Source organism: Protomyctophum parallelum (assembly GCF_964188405.1).
Source record: "Protomyctophum parallelum genome assembly, chromosome: 9".
Classification (NCBI taxonomy): domain Eukaryota; kingdom Metazoa; phylum Chordata; class Actinopteri; order Myctophiformes; family Myctophidae; genus Protomyctophum; species Protomyctophum parallelum.
In genome coordinates, this window is record NC_139706.1 from 47,979,966 (window position 1) to 47,995,160 (window position 15,195).

General features: G+C 41.9%; 1 protein-coding gene across 1 annotated transcript; it reads left to right on the forward strand.

The window, feature by feature from the left end:
• Positions 1-342: 342 nt before the first annotated feature.
• LOC310864614 (uncharacterized protein) lies at positions 343-13,360 on the forward strand (the record flags this gene model as incomplete). Its single annotated transcript, XM_083773302.1, has 4 exons — positions 343-415; positions 2,574-2,756; positions 6,840-7,176; positions 13,308-13,360. Exons 1-4 carry the CDS (start codon positions 347-349, stop codon positions 13,358-13,360), a joined length of 642 nt encoding a protein of 213 aa, XP_083629428.1. The 5' UTR covers positions 343-346.
• Between the last annotated feature and the right edge of the window lie 1,835 nt (positions 13,361-15,195).

The window sequence follows — 15,195 nt, forward strand, 5'->3', positions numbered from 1 at the left end:
CGCACACACACACACACACACACACACACACACACACACACACACACACACACACACACACACACACACACACACACACACAATGAGTGTGTGAGGAGGGGGCGTGTCCTACACCTCATCATCAGGTAATTCCGGTCTGTTTGGTCTCTCCTTCCTCCCCCGTCAGAGAACAGATCTACACCACAAAAGACTCCTGAAGGAGGAAGTGTTTGTTTTTATTCTCCACTAACAACAACTCACTGCATCTGAACACGACGCAGCGACGCTCTCTCGACGGATTCAACTCTCTTAAACAACAACTAACTAACCGACATTGTTTTAGATTAAGTTTATTTGTCCAACAACCATGTTAAGGAGTGTGTGTGTGTTGGTGTGTGTGTGTGTGCTGCTCGCTCTGAGCCATGGATCAGCACAGGTAACTATAACTACACCACAACATACACACTTCATTTATCACATTCTGACCTGAGATCAGATTCATACGAGGTCTCCACTGGACACACACACACACTGGTCTGATTATTAACCCATTCTGACCTGAGATCAGATTCATACGAGGTCTCCACTGGACACACACACACACACACACACACACACACACACACACACACTGGTCTGATTATTAACCCATTCTGACATGAGATCAGATTCATACGAGGTCTCCACTGGGACACACACTACTGGTCTGATGATTAACCCATTCTGACCTGAGATCAGATTTAAAAAAAAATGTCAGTCGCTCTTCGATTTCTTTCTAAAAAATAGCAGACCTACAAGCTCGTAGATCTGCTATTTTTCAATAGCTAAAGCATAACATGATGCTATAACACAAATGGGCTGTGAATGATCATCTCTTGAGTTAAACTCAATCCTTTTCTTTAGAGTTGTAATTGTTGTAGTTTCATGTTTCTGCTGCGGTATTTTGTGGCCCTTTAAACATTCGAGAGGTTCCAAACGGAGCTATATAGCCTTATTATTATATCAGTGGACCCCCATATTGACACTTATATTATCCCGCGGACCCCCCAAATTAGAAAAGATAACGCCAGGGACCCCCCATAAGAGAAGGTTTTTAGCAGTGATTCTCAACCCGTTTGTTTATTTATTTGACAGAGACAATAATGCTCATTAATCAACATGTCAGTTTTAACATCCATGTAAATGGGCCAGAGTTAGCCATAAGCTAGCCCCTCTCGGAACCCTCCATAAAGCTTTTCTGAAATTTGGATGAGTTTTATGCTCTGGGTCTAAAAAATGTCAGAAACTTCAGTAGCATTGGGTTCTGCTTGTAGGGCTAGCCATAAGCTAATTTACATCTGTAGAGACAGTCCCTGAGACCCTGAACAATGCATTTGGCTACGGACGGACCCCAATTTAATGGCATTTCTAGACCCAATTTATATTGTAAAAAAAACAATGTTAATTTAACTCAGAGTGTAATTTTTTTTATTTTTTTTTGGTTATAGCTCTGTCTGGACCAGAGCTAATTTGGTTCCAAACTGTAGCTAATGGTTCCATTTGTACACTCTCAGAGTTAACAGACCCATAAGGGTCCATTTGGTTCCATTTGTACACTCAGAGTTACAGACCCATAACAGTCCATTTGGTTCCATTTGTACACTCTCAGAGTTACAGACCCATAAGGGTCCATTTGGTTCCATTTGTACACTCAGAGTTACAGACCCATAAGGGTCCATTTGGTTCCATTTGTACACTCTCAGAGTTAACAGACCCATAAGGGTCCATTTGGTTCCAAACTATCATTTAGCTGGGGACCCCCTAGGAACTCCCTGAAGGACCCCTGGGGGTCCCCGGACCCCCCTCTGGGAACCACGGTCTTATCACAATTATTCTGACTTCTTAAGTTGACATTTGGGACCAATGTTTTGGTCCTGAAAGTAGGCATATTCATTGTATATACTGTATGTTGATGCCAAATACAAATCCAATACATCTTTACCTGCACTCAGGGAAAATTCTTAACCCATTCAGGACAGGAACCCCTTTTGGTGTTTTAAGGATTATGTTATACTTTAGCTATTGAAAAATAGCAGATTTTTCAAAAAAATAGCAGATCTACAAGCTCATAGCGCGGCAACAGAGTGCCGCGCTATCTGCTATTTCTTTTTGAAATGTTCTGTTAAATTACAACACATCACTTTAATTTCTGTTTTGGGTCACGTCACGCGCTGAAAGGTTTTGGTAACGACTGAATTGTAGACTAAGGGCCGATTCATACTGCTATTTTACCTGTTTCGGCGCTGTAGTGTCAATGATTTCGGCTCGTCAGTGTTGAGATCTGCAGCCTCGGTTGACATTTAAAAAAAATCTACTCAAAACTTTGCTATTTGCACAAGCTTTATTTTCCTAATGTAACATAATGGTTTGTGTTGTTATGTTACTGTGTTGTTATTTATCTTTGATCAATCGTATGTTCCTGTTTTTTGTTTGACTACTATTCTGTTTTTTGCCTGTCTTTGTTTTTAATTTCTGCATGTAAAGCACTTTGTGAGTTTTCTCTGTGAGTAGTGTTATATAAATAAAATGTACTTCCTTACTCCCTCCCTCCCCAGGAGTGTCAGTGGGACCTCTCAGCAGACCAGGGTCTGAACCCCATCTCCCTGGACTCGGGGGCTCATTTCCTGGACGCCCCCCGCGCCGCCGCCGCCGCCAACGACAGCGACGTGACCGCCGCCTGTCAGCGGGCCTGCTGCGCTAACCCCCAGTGTGACCTCGCCCTGATCGGGACCCCCCAGGTCAGTGCGACCCGACCTCTCACACCATCGTGGTGGTGATGACGACACATTACTGTTTTTTAAAAAACACGTTTAGTCCCGACGTCTACATTTAACCCATTTTGACCAGATTTAAAAACATTAACTTTGAAAGAATATATATTCAAAGATTTGCGCCACATTTTTAAGATTTTTCAAAAATCTCCACCAGGCTGAAGGCATGGAGAGAGTGTGGTTTGCACTCTGTCCGTGTACGTCCGTCCGTCTGTTACCAGCTAATCTCACATTTTTGCAAAACCCATTTCTTTACATTACTCGTACACATTTTATCCATACATCACGCACCTCTGTATAGACCGATTCCGTAGCGGGTCTCATGGTCGCAGCTGACGTATTTCCTGTAGGCGGACTCGACGTAGCTGCGGGGGTAAAACCCTCACCAGGCGCACCTCTTCAACTACAGTGAACGGCAGAGTGACTGATGTTAGTCTGCCTCAAACTTTACTCCTTTATCTGCTTTTTTACTAACACTAACATTACAAAGATGCCCAGAACATCGAGATGAACCTGTGTAGTTTATGGCTGCTCCAACAGTAGTGGCAACATACAAAATAAATAAATACGTAATGTCAAAATATCCACCGTGGTTGCTGAGACCAGAGCCATTGAGTAATGGTTGAGACGAAGCAGTGAAAGGTCCTGAAAGATACATAATTTCAGTCTTACCCAATACCCAATCTTTCTGTTTTATGAACACAAGGCTGCTGTATTTTATACCTCATACTAAGCATTTAAAGTATGAGGTATAAAGTACAGCAGCCTTGTGTTAATAAAACAGAAATATTTGGTATTGGGTAAGACTGGCGTTATGTATCTTTCACTGCTTCGTCTCAACCATTACTCAATGGCTCTGGTCTCCGCCAACGCGGTGGATATTAGACATTCCGTATTTATTTATTTTGTATGTTGCCACTACTGTTGCAGCAGCCATAAACTACACAGGTTCATCTCGATGTTCTGGGCATCTTTGTAATGTTAGTGTTAGTAAAAAAGCAGATAAAGGAGTAAAGTTTGAGGCAAACTAACATCAGTCACTCTGCCGTTCACTGTAGTGGAAGAGGTGCGCCTGGTGAGGGTTTTACCCCCGCAGCTACGTCGAGTCCGCCTACAGGAAATACGTAGGCTGCGACCATGAGACCCGCTACGGAATCGGTCTATACAGTCACTATGTCTATAGTCATGTGATCAACACGGACCACTCCGCTTCCCCATATATTCCGTCCTCCCCATTGGCTAAGATGGCCTTCCAAAGTTTGCACTAGGATTGGCCCGTTTTCAACAAAATGCCTCAAATCATGAACGCCATGAGTGCAATTTGAGGGAAAACGTGTCGTTCACATTCCCATTAGGCTGAGGAAGAAATGACACTTGACATGTTTCCAAAATGGCTCTTAACCCGGTGGAGAGAGACCTGTGCCCAGAGGGGCACTTTCTCTAGTTTTTATCTAATATTGTATTTTTTTGGAGGGTCTTGTGTAAACACAAACATTGAAGACAAAAGTGTGGACGCAAATTGCGATTGGCCGGAATGAGATGATATTATTATGATGACGCATGATGATAAGAGCGCCCCTCACTTCACACCGGTGTGATTTTTTTCCCGTATCTTATATTTATTTTACTATCATTCATTATTTGATATTGTATTTTTATTATTTTATAGTATTAACCCATTCTGAACGGGAACCCATTTTGGTGTTGGCATCGTGTCGTGCTTTAGCTATTGAAAAATAGCAGATCTACAAGCTCATAGCGCGCCACCGAGTGGCGCGATACGAGCTTGTAGGTCTGCTATTTTTTTTTAAATCGAAGAACGACTGACATTTTTATAGAATCTGATCTCAGGTCAGAATGGGTTAATCAGACCAGTGTGTGTCCAGTGGAAACCTCGTATGAATCTGATCTCAGGTCAGAATGGGTTAATATTGGTAGACTAATTGTCATAATGATACCAATGTGAGTGTGACTCATGCTCCAAGTGTGTTTCTGGCATTGAACATTTAACTACAATTTACATATCTGTTTGCATTTTTAAACCACGATTGCTCATGGCAGACACGCAAAATAACTATTATTAAATTATAATTATACAAATGCATGACTTATCCAAAATCTACTGTGGCACGAAAACAAGCTGTGTAATGAATATGTTGATACTGTCAAAATGCTTTTAAAATAGTGGAAATGGCAGACCAGGATTTTTGAAAAGATTACTGTCACGGGGCAACCCTAACCCTATATACAAAGACACAAACTGCTTTCTATAACATGCAAAGACTATTCCATTATTGTGTGGTGGAATGAAAATGATCACTGATTGGTTAGTTGTCTTTCCTGCACTGCTGGTGGCATTTCCCTTGATGAGGAAGTGGCCAAGTGCTATGCAGGAGAGGGGGGTGCTTTGAGTCATTGTCATTGAGTTTTCATTCTGATTTATACTTGTTTATTTGTAACACATTATTGAGAATGTTTAGGTTACTGTTTATTCAAGGTGGTTGATGGAAGTATTTATATTGGTGAAGTATGTGAGAAGAAATGTGCTAATTGAGTCTGTGTCCTGTGGTAGGATCCACTCCTATTTAAAGGAGGCTGCAGGGACAGCCTAGTTAGTTAGAAGTAGGCAATGACACAGCCAGGTAACATCCCTGAGGGAGAGCTGCAGGGCCTTGTGTGATCAGGGTACAGCCTGAAGAGAGCTCTTATCCAGTTGGGTTTTGTTTGTAGTGTGTAGTGTTCATTTCATTTCTCAGTATTATTATTATTGTTATTTTCCTGGTGGAGTTTTAGGGAAAAATAAAGACCCGTAAACTGCATTACTGACTGTTTACATTACTGCATTACTGATTGATCCTTGGCTGTTCGGGCAACTTCACAATGACATTTCTTTTAACATGGAAGAAATGGTTATGGAGAAGAAATGGCCATGATCTAGAACTGATAGGCTTGCGGTGCGACGTGTTGCGAGCTTGTAGATAGGCTAGTATTTTCGGTTATTATTTTTTTTTTTAGATAAAACTAGCAGTAGAAAACATGCGTAGAAGCATCTTTTCATAAACATGGAGTGGTCTCAGTCAGAGATGTAATAGAAGCGAAGGTTAAAACCTCCGCTGGTTGGCTGTATGTGGAACAGCAGCAACATATGGTCACTTTTTGATAACTTTTTGATAACCTTGACATGCAATAGTTTGAGCACCACTGATACAGAAACACAGGTTTTTCAGAAATCGTAATTGTATAGAATCTGGTCTCGGGTCTTAATCTTAAAGGATAATTCCATGCTAGAAGGCTTTCTTACCTTTCTTTGTAGTTGTTAAGTCCCCACCAAAGAGGTCCAGGTGTTTTTTTATTGGCTATTTCCCCTACCATAAGCCCTCAATGAATTGCATTGTATTGAATGGGGCTATGGGGTGTTGTGCTAATTCGCTTATTTCCATCAAAATAAGTAGTAAAGTGTGCCGCTTGGGATATTATATACATTATGAAGAGAGGATCTATACAAACAAATAATAATTTTGAGCGATGGAAATAAGCGAATTAGCACAACACCCCATAGCCCCATTCAATTCCCATTCAATGCAATTCATTTAGGGCTTATGGTAGGGGAAATAGCCAATAAGGAGCGTTTGCATAAAATAACACCTGGACCTCTTTGGCGGGGACGTAACAACTACAAAGAAAGGTAAGAAAGCCTTCTAGTATGGAATTCTCCTTTAACCCATTCTGAACGGGAACCCATTTTGGTGTCAGCATCATGTTATGCTTTAGCTATTGAAAAATAGCAGATCTACAAGCTCATATCGCGCCACCGAGTGGCGCGATACGAGCTTGTAGGTCTGCTATTTTTGAAAAATCGAAGAGCGACTGACATTTTTAGAATCTGATCTCAGGTCAGAATGGGTTCATCAGACCAGTGTGTGTCCGGCGGAAACCTCGTATGAATCTGATCTCAGGTCAGAATGGGTTAATGGGTACATGGAAATGTTTTTGATGAAGAAAATGGAATTGATCTAAAAAATTAAATTGTGACCTGCTCCTCCCCCACAGGACGATGGCACCCCGCAGTGTGTGCTGGTGGCGGACTGCAGCGGAGACCACTGTGTCCTCCAGCCCGACACTCAGTTCCAGACCTACCACCGAGCGCTGCAGGACAACCATGTCCGCCCCTTCCAGTCCCCGAGCGACGGCCTCGTGCCCCCCTCAGAGTCCCCGAGCGAAAACCTTGTGCCCACCTCCGACGCCCCCGTGCCCCCCTCCGAGTCCCAGAGTGATGCCCTCGTGCCCACCTCCAACGCCCTCGTGCCCCCGTCAGAGTCCCCGAGTAACAACGATGTCCCCACATCCCAGGGTGGCGGAGATGAGGAGAACGCCACCGCCAACACAGGTAAGGAAAGGAAAGGTACTATGTTTACCCAGGGTAACTGGACTAAGGAAAGGAAAGGTACTATGTTTACCCAGGGTAACTGGACTAAGGTAAGGAAAGGTACTATGTTTACCCAGGGTAACTGGACTAAGGTAAGGAAAGGTACTATGTTTACCCAGGGTAACTGGACTAAGGAAAGGAAAGGTACTATGTTTACCCAGGGTAACTGGACTAAGGAAAGGAAAGGTACCATGTTTACCCAGGGTAACTGGACTAAGGAAAGGAAAGGTACCATGTTTACCCAGGGTAACTGGACTAAGGAAAGGAAAGGTACTATGTTTACCCAGGGTAACTGGACTAAGGAAAGGAAAGGTACTATGTTTACCCAGGGTAACTGGACTAAGGAAAGGAAAGGTACTATGTTTACCCAGGGTAACTGGACTAAGGAAAGGAAAGGTACTATGTTTACCCAGGGTAACTGGACTAAGGAAAGGAAAGGTACCATGTTTACCCAGGGTAGGGCTGGGCGATATGACGATATATATCGTATTTTCGATAGAAAATGTCTATCACGAAAAAAAAGCTATATCGCTTATATCGCCGTTTCGCTTTACGGCAGTATTTTACGTCACAGCGCTTATATACGGCATGCCCAGCAGCCCACCGCGCGCACTGAAAACAGTGAGCCAACACCTTTCGGATGTCTTCTCTATTATATACTCTAAGGCCAACACGACCACAACACAAGCCGAGGTGGTAAAAGAGGGGCAACGTCTTCCATTGTATGGATATGGAAGTGGTTTTGATTACATGAAGGGAGATGATGGCTGACGAGATTCAGAGCGGTGTAAGGGGCACGTTCGGAAATACCACACCGGAGCGAACTCATCTATCAGTTTGCATTGCACAGTGCGCCTAGTGCGCTATTTCCGAACGCGCCCTAAAGTAACCGGTCATTCACTGTTATAAATGCAGGCTTCATGTTGGGTCAAATTGATAAATTGCGTGAGCCACGCATGTTTTACACAGTTGAACAATAAGCTTGTCCGTCGTCGGGTGCACTCAGGGCTTAAAGTACTCAGTCCTGGGGACTGATTTCAGTCCTGAGGATCTCATATGGGTCATTTAATGAGATCAGTGCAGATTTGTAAAAAAAACATTTTCAGTCTTGGGATTCTTTTTGGCTTTAAGCCCTGTGCACTGCAAACTTCTTCCAAGACGAAGACGTTCCTCTTACCTGTGCAGTCCTCCTGCTGCGACGTGTCTGTCTTGTTTTATTGTTCCAAATAAATTATTCCATTTGAAAAGTCCTTAATTCAGCAACAGCTTACAACAACAACACAAGACGCTGACTTTGTTGTGATCATCAAAAAAAAGGAAAAGAAAAAGCCCCACTCGTCCCAGACTCCCATATACGCACAGTGGAGAGTTGACGACAAGATCGCGTTCTCTCTCACTCTCTCTCACTCTATCGCCTGTAGTCAATTAAACATCGTTAAGCTGCCCAACGTCTTTAACAAACTAAACTATAACTACAACAGAACATGTTGATTCCCTATACAGAGCTTAAATGAACTGAAACAACTGTAGTGACAAACTGACATGAGATATTTATTTTTTCCTTAAGCCAATTTAATGCAGACACAGGCCTGTACTTCTGTGTCTGAATGTCAACGTCTTATTTCTTTCTTTTTTCTTTTTAATTGTCATAATAATAATTATTATTAATAATACTAATAAAACTTTATTTGTATAGCACCTTTCATGACATGAAATGCAGCTCTCAAAGTGCTTTACAGAGCAATGGAGAAAAAAAGAAAAGCAAGGCAACGACATTAAAAAACAAGCAGTGATGCAATACAGTGAGGACATGAATAACAAAAAATAAAAGATCAATTAAAAGCAATGTTGTAGAAGTGGGTCTTGAGCTGTGCTTTAAAAATGTCTACAGAGGCTGAACAATTGAGTTCAGCCTCTAATTATTATTATATACATTTTATTTTGTAATATTTTTGTACTTGCTTTGGGCCTGTCTGTGCATGGGAAGGGCATCAGTATTATATTCATAGTATATATTCAAGTAGACTGGATAATGTGAATTTAATTGTTTTTTGAGTGGTGCAACCATTATAGACAGCTATGTGTGTCCCTGTCCCTGTATCCGAGCACGGAAATAGCATAACTATTGTCACCACCAAGTGTCACTGTTGTGCAGCCTAACACAGACAGAGGCCAGGGAGGAGAGCTTGTACAGTACAGTACAGTACAGTACAGTACAGTACAGTACAGTACAGTACAGTACAGTACAGTACAGTACAGTACAGTACAGTACAGCCCAAGTACAGTAAAGTACTCGACCTGAACAAAAATCAATTATTTTAGATAAAAAAATAGGTATCGTAAAAAATATGCTATATCGTGAGTATATCGTTATCGTGATAAAATAAATTCTATATCGTGATATGAGATTTTGTCATATCGCCCAGCCCTAACCCAGGGTAACTGGACTAGGCTCAAGAACTTGTTTACAGCCAGGCCCTACTCATAGAACATTTCATGGTAGAGGTTCAATGCCTTGCTCAAGGGCACTTCAGCGGTGGTAATGTTAACGTGCCGGTCCGGGGATACGAACTATAGCGACCTTCACGATATCAAGACCGCTCCGCAAACCGTTCATCCACCGCTGCCGCTGCCAGGTAGGTCGGCTTCTGTTCTGTCAAAGTCATACGATTTGTCACACATTACGTTACCGAGCAGTGAAATTAGTTCTCTGCATTGGACCCGTCTCTTGGAGCGGTGAGCCGGAGCGTGCCCCCCCCCCCCCCCCCCCCAATTTACAATTTACAATAAAAACATTTTTTTTTATTAACCAAAACAATTCGTCACAGACTAACATCTAAAATGTTCCATTATCTAAGCTGAAATGGAACCAAATGGACCCGTAAGGTTCCATTTGGTCCCATCTGTTCACTTCCAGACCTTTAAGGGTCCATTTGGTTCCATGTGTACACCTTAGAGTTAGCCCATTCTGAATGGGAACCCATTTTGGTGTTAGCATCATGTTATGCTTTAGCTATTGAAAAATAGCAGATCTACAAGCTCATGTAGAGCTTGTAGGTCTGCTATTTTTGAAAAAAGCGAAGAACGACTGACATTTTTATAGAATCTGATCTCAGGTCAGAATGGGTTAATCAGACCAGTGTGTGTCCAGTAGGAAACCTCGTATGAATCTGATCTCAGGTCAGAATGGGTTAAATGAACACATAGCATTTTACAGTGCAGAATGTCTTGCCGAACCAGTTTTGTTAAGACGTGAATGCGTTGTTTTTTTTCCTTCCATGCATGGCTGGAAAAAACATGTTGTCGCTCCACTGTCTGGTGACGGTTACAGTGAGTAACCCGATGCTAACGCTAAACTAACGTTGAATTATTTATCATATAGACTGTTGTATAATTTAGAACCAGTGGTTCTCACAATGTGGTAACCCCCAGGAGGTCCCAAGCAAAACCGGTGAATATTGCATTAAAAATCAACTCGACCACAAATTAAGCTCCCCGACTTCAAAAGGAGATGGGAGTTAGTGGCAGAATATCTGGAAGCAGATTCTACAAATGCTGCCCAGACACCCCAAATTAAAACCTCCCATATCATAGTGAGAAGTTCCAAGTTCACCCCCAAGGCACTCGCAAGGCAAATAATATGCCTAACTTAAAAAGAATTAACTGAGAGAAAATGAACATGTCTTATAATATGAAACAAATTTCCTGAAAATCACCTTTTTATAATGGCAATAAACAAGTTAAAAGAAAATCAGCTCAACCACTTGCTTTAAAGCAATCTAACGTAACATAGCGGATCTACAAGCAGGACAGTGTGCTGCGATGTGACACTCTGTGAGCTTGTAGATCATCTATAGCCCAGTCGTCCCCCAACCTGTTTTTACCAGGGTTGACCCATTTATTTACTTTTGTTCAAGATGAAAAATCAGGTCGACCAAAATTCCCAATATTGTCTTTACTTGCAAATATACAGTAAGCACAGAGAAATCCTAATTCACCCTTTTGTGAATTGTGGTTGTAAAAAGGCATAAAGTAGAAGAAAGAAAAAAAAACGCTTGCTTTACTTAGCAGAGGATATTCAGATGATGTACTGATCCAGAACCAGATATTCAGATGATATACTCATCCAGAACCAGATATTCAGATGATATACTTATCCAGAACACTGTTGTTTTCGTCAACTAAAACTAAGACGAAAAATGATCGTCGACTACCTTTTTCCACTGAAGAAAACTAAATGGAAACTAAATTAAAACTATGCTATGGTGACTAAAACTAAGACTAAATATACTGACAAATTCGTCAACAAATAAAAACTAGACTAAAATGTTAGGAAGGGACTCTAGTGGACAAGAGATCCAGTATAAGTCATTTTACACTTGGTTGCATGCTGAAAATAGCCGATCTACAAGCTCACGCTGCGACGCGTTGTGAGCTTGTAGATCGGCTATTTTCAGCAAGTGTAAAATAAGTAATTATGACGGCAACAAGGCCCGCAAAAATACATTTTAGTCGCCTGTAGATTTTGTCGACTAAAATCTTATGACATTTAGTCGACTAAAACTAGACTAACACTAATATATTCCAGGTGACTAAAATGTGACTAAGACTAAGTGAAAACTATTCAGGAGACGACTAAGACTAAAATAGAAATTTGCTGCCAAAAACAACACTGATCCAGAACCAGATATTCGGATGATATACTGATCCAGAACCAGATATTCAGATGATATACTGATCCAGAACCAGGCCCGGACTGGCTATTTGGCACGTTTAATTGACCTACAGCTAAGCCCCTCCCCAAACTGCTATGGTCCAATCACAGCTAAGCATAACATGGGTTAGACAAACCTCCCCACCAATAGTTTTCCTATATTTGATAAAACATTGTTTAAAAAAGAAAAAAAATGTCACACACATATTCTTCCAGTGCATATTTATATACGGCAGGCCTTTTGTTGACGGATTTGGAAGAGATTTTGAAGGTCTGCTTCCAGAAATGAAACTGTATTTAAAGGTATATTCAGTGATTTCACTTAGTTCCTCCCTGTCCCCAGTTAACCCCTGGGGGTCAAAAAACCGTAGGTTTCGTTTTTGACTCTCTATCCTGATTATACGAAAGGCTGGGTCCCACAGCCAAAAACGAAACCTAAGGTTATTTGAGTGAAATCACTGAATATACCTTTAATGTGTAAAATCCATGATATTCACATTGGAATGAATGTGGGAAGTAGCTAAAGGTGAATTGGCAGAAAACATTGCCCAGAATGGTTAGAAAGTGGTTGAGCGAGCTGTTTGTCCCCCAGCCAAGCAGCAAGGCGTGACCCAGGACAAAGGAATGACATTCTGATGCTGACACGACAGGCCTGTCAACAATTATTACATAATCGCCCGATTTAACAATTATCCAGCAAGGGATCGCAAGTATTCTGGTGATTTTAGGCATCTGAATATAATAATAACAACATTGCGTCGCTGCGCGAGACACGCTGTGAGCTTGTAGATCGGCTATTTTAGTGTAAAATCCGTCATTACGACGGAATCACGGCCGGCCAAAATACCTTTTTTAGCTGACTAAATCAACTGTATATGTCACGGGGGTGCCCAGACTTTTTTGACTTGAGAGCATTGATTGATTGAAATATTAATTAAAAGTTTGTAGAATTACAGTACATTTCAAGCACAAACTCAATACAAAGACTGTTAACTGTGAGTGGACGACCCAATTAAGCATTAGCACCTGTTTGAGCCAGAAAACCCCAGAACACAGAAAATCTACTGAATGTTAAAAGTTCATGTTTTTTGGGTGCAATTGAGATTAGAAAACCTAACAAAAACAAGAACAATTCCAAAACCTTTTTTTTTTAATGTCACAATCCCTTTAAAAGGTTTAAATAAATACGTTTTGAAATGTCTATATGGGAGAAAAATGCACTGGGATTCATTTCCTGGGCCACTCGTTGTTCTGAAAGGGGGAGGGACTCTATAGTACTGTTGTGATGTATTGTAGTTTTCCATTCATGTGTCCTGTGATGTATTGTAGTTTTCCATTCATGTGTCCTTTGACTCCTTTCCCCCACCCGGCCCTTCAGGCCCGGCCCTGATGGAATGTCCACCCACTAGTCCTCCAAAACAACAGCACTGACTCATGGTGACAGCGCTGACGGATGGGCTTTATCCCATTCTGACCTGAGATCGGATTCATACGAGGTTTCCACTGGACACACACTGGTCTGATTAACCCATTCTGACCTGAAATCAGATTCTAGAAATGTCAGTCGCTCTTCGATTTTTCAAAAATAGCAGACCTACAAGCTCGTATCGCGCCACTCGGTGGCGCGATACGAGCTTGTAGATCTGCTATTTTTAAATAGCTAAAGCATAAGATGATGCTGACACCAAAATGGGTGCCTGTTCAGAATGGGTTAATAGGCTCTATCTCAGCTGAAGTGCACACCCACACACCATATTGGACACGTCATTTATTTTAAAACCCATTCTGACCTGAGATCAGATTCTTAAAAATGTCTTCTACATCCTGACGGTTTTCTGAAAAAGGTATGTTTCTATGTCAGTCGTTCTTCGATAAAGAAAAAAATAGCAGACCTACAAGCTCATAGCGAGCTTGTAGATCTGCTGTTTTTCAATAGCTAAAGCATGACATGATGCTATAACACCAAAAGGTGTTTTAAGTCAACAGCCAGATAAGAGAGCCATACATGTCAGCCTGTGTCAACACTCTGCTGTACTTTACCTCCAATAAACCCAGACCAATATTGACCAATGGCATCGTCGTCCTGGTTATAGATCTTAGTATAGAATCAACAAGCGATCGGACAAGAGCTAAAGGTATATTTCCTTAGTGTGTGTGTGTGTGTGTGTGTGTGTGTGTGTGTGTGTGTGTGTGTGTGTGTGTGAGAGAGAGACACGCGCATAAACATGTCAGACTGGTCAGACAGGATTGTTTACACATTAACATTATGGAAACTTAAAGCCCTGCTTTCTTATCTGCCTGTCTCTGTGGTCTGGCCTCTTATTCCTGCTGACTAACACAGAACAACACTACCTCTGTCTGTCTGTCTGTCTGTCCCTCTGTCTGTCTGTCTGTCTGTCTGTCCCTCTGTCTGTCTGTCTGTCCCTCTGTTTGTCTGTCTGTCTGTCTGTCTGTCTGTCTGATTGTCTGTCTGTCTGTCTGTCTGTCTCTGTGGTCTGGCCTCTTATTCCTGCTGACTAACGCAGAACAACACTACCTCTGTCTGTCTGTCTGTCTGTCTGTCTGTCCCTTTGTCCGTCTGTCTGTCTGTCTGTCTGTCTGTCTGTCACAGTGGTTCCCAAACAACTAGTGAAAAAAGCAGATCTACAAGCAAACGAGTATTTTCACTACCATAGGCTATATATTCACTACTTCTGAAACATTTGTTTTCTGATTGTTGGAATTTTTCTTAGACTTTTTTTTTCAAGAAAATACAGGTGGAAAAAAAATGAATTTCCTGTTTTTTAAAGATTTGTTTTTGGCTTTTGTGCCTTTTTTATTGGTAGTTACAGTGATTACAGACAGGAAAGAGATAGAAAATCCTGGTCTCTATACTGCCTCCCCCTGGCCAGCCGGGGCGCCTGATGGAGGGGAAAGGAACTGGTTGGAATAACGTGTTCCTTCCACGCGCTACGTCCAACCAGGGAAACTTCCCCCCTGTCAGGTGTAAAGGAGCAACTTGGACACTCAGGCATGAAGGAAGCATGAGTTCAAGTCCGTTGCTCTCTCCTTGTCCCCCATATATGGGGACTAGGTTGGTGGAGGGTGTGTAGAGCCCAGGATCACATTAGATGATTGACACAGGGGTGAAAAATGGGTTACAAAATCGTGGGATAAAAAATATATTAAAAGGAGAGAGAGAAGGGGAGAGACATGCAGCAAAGGTCGTCATGAACAGGACTCGAACACGCGCCGCGTTGTCAGGCCAAGAGACTATACTGTATATA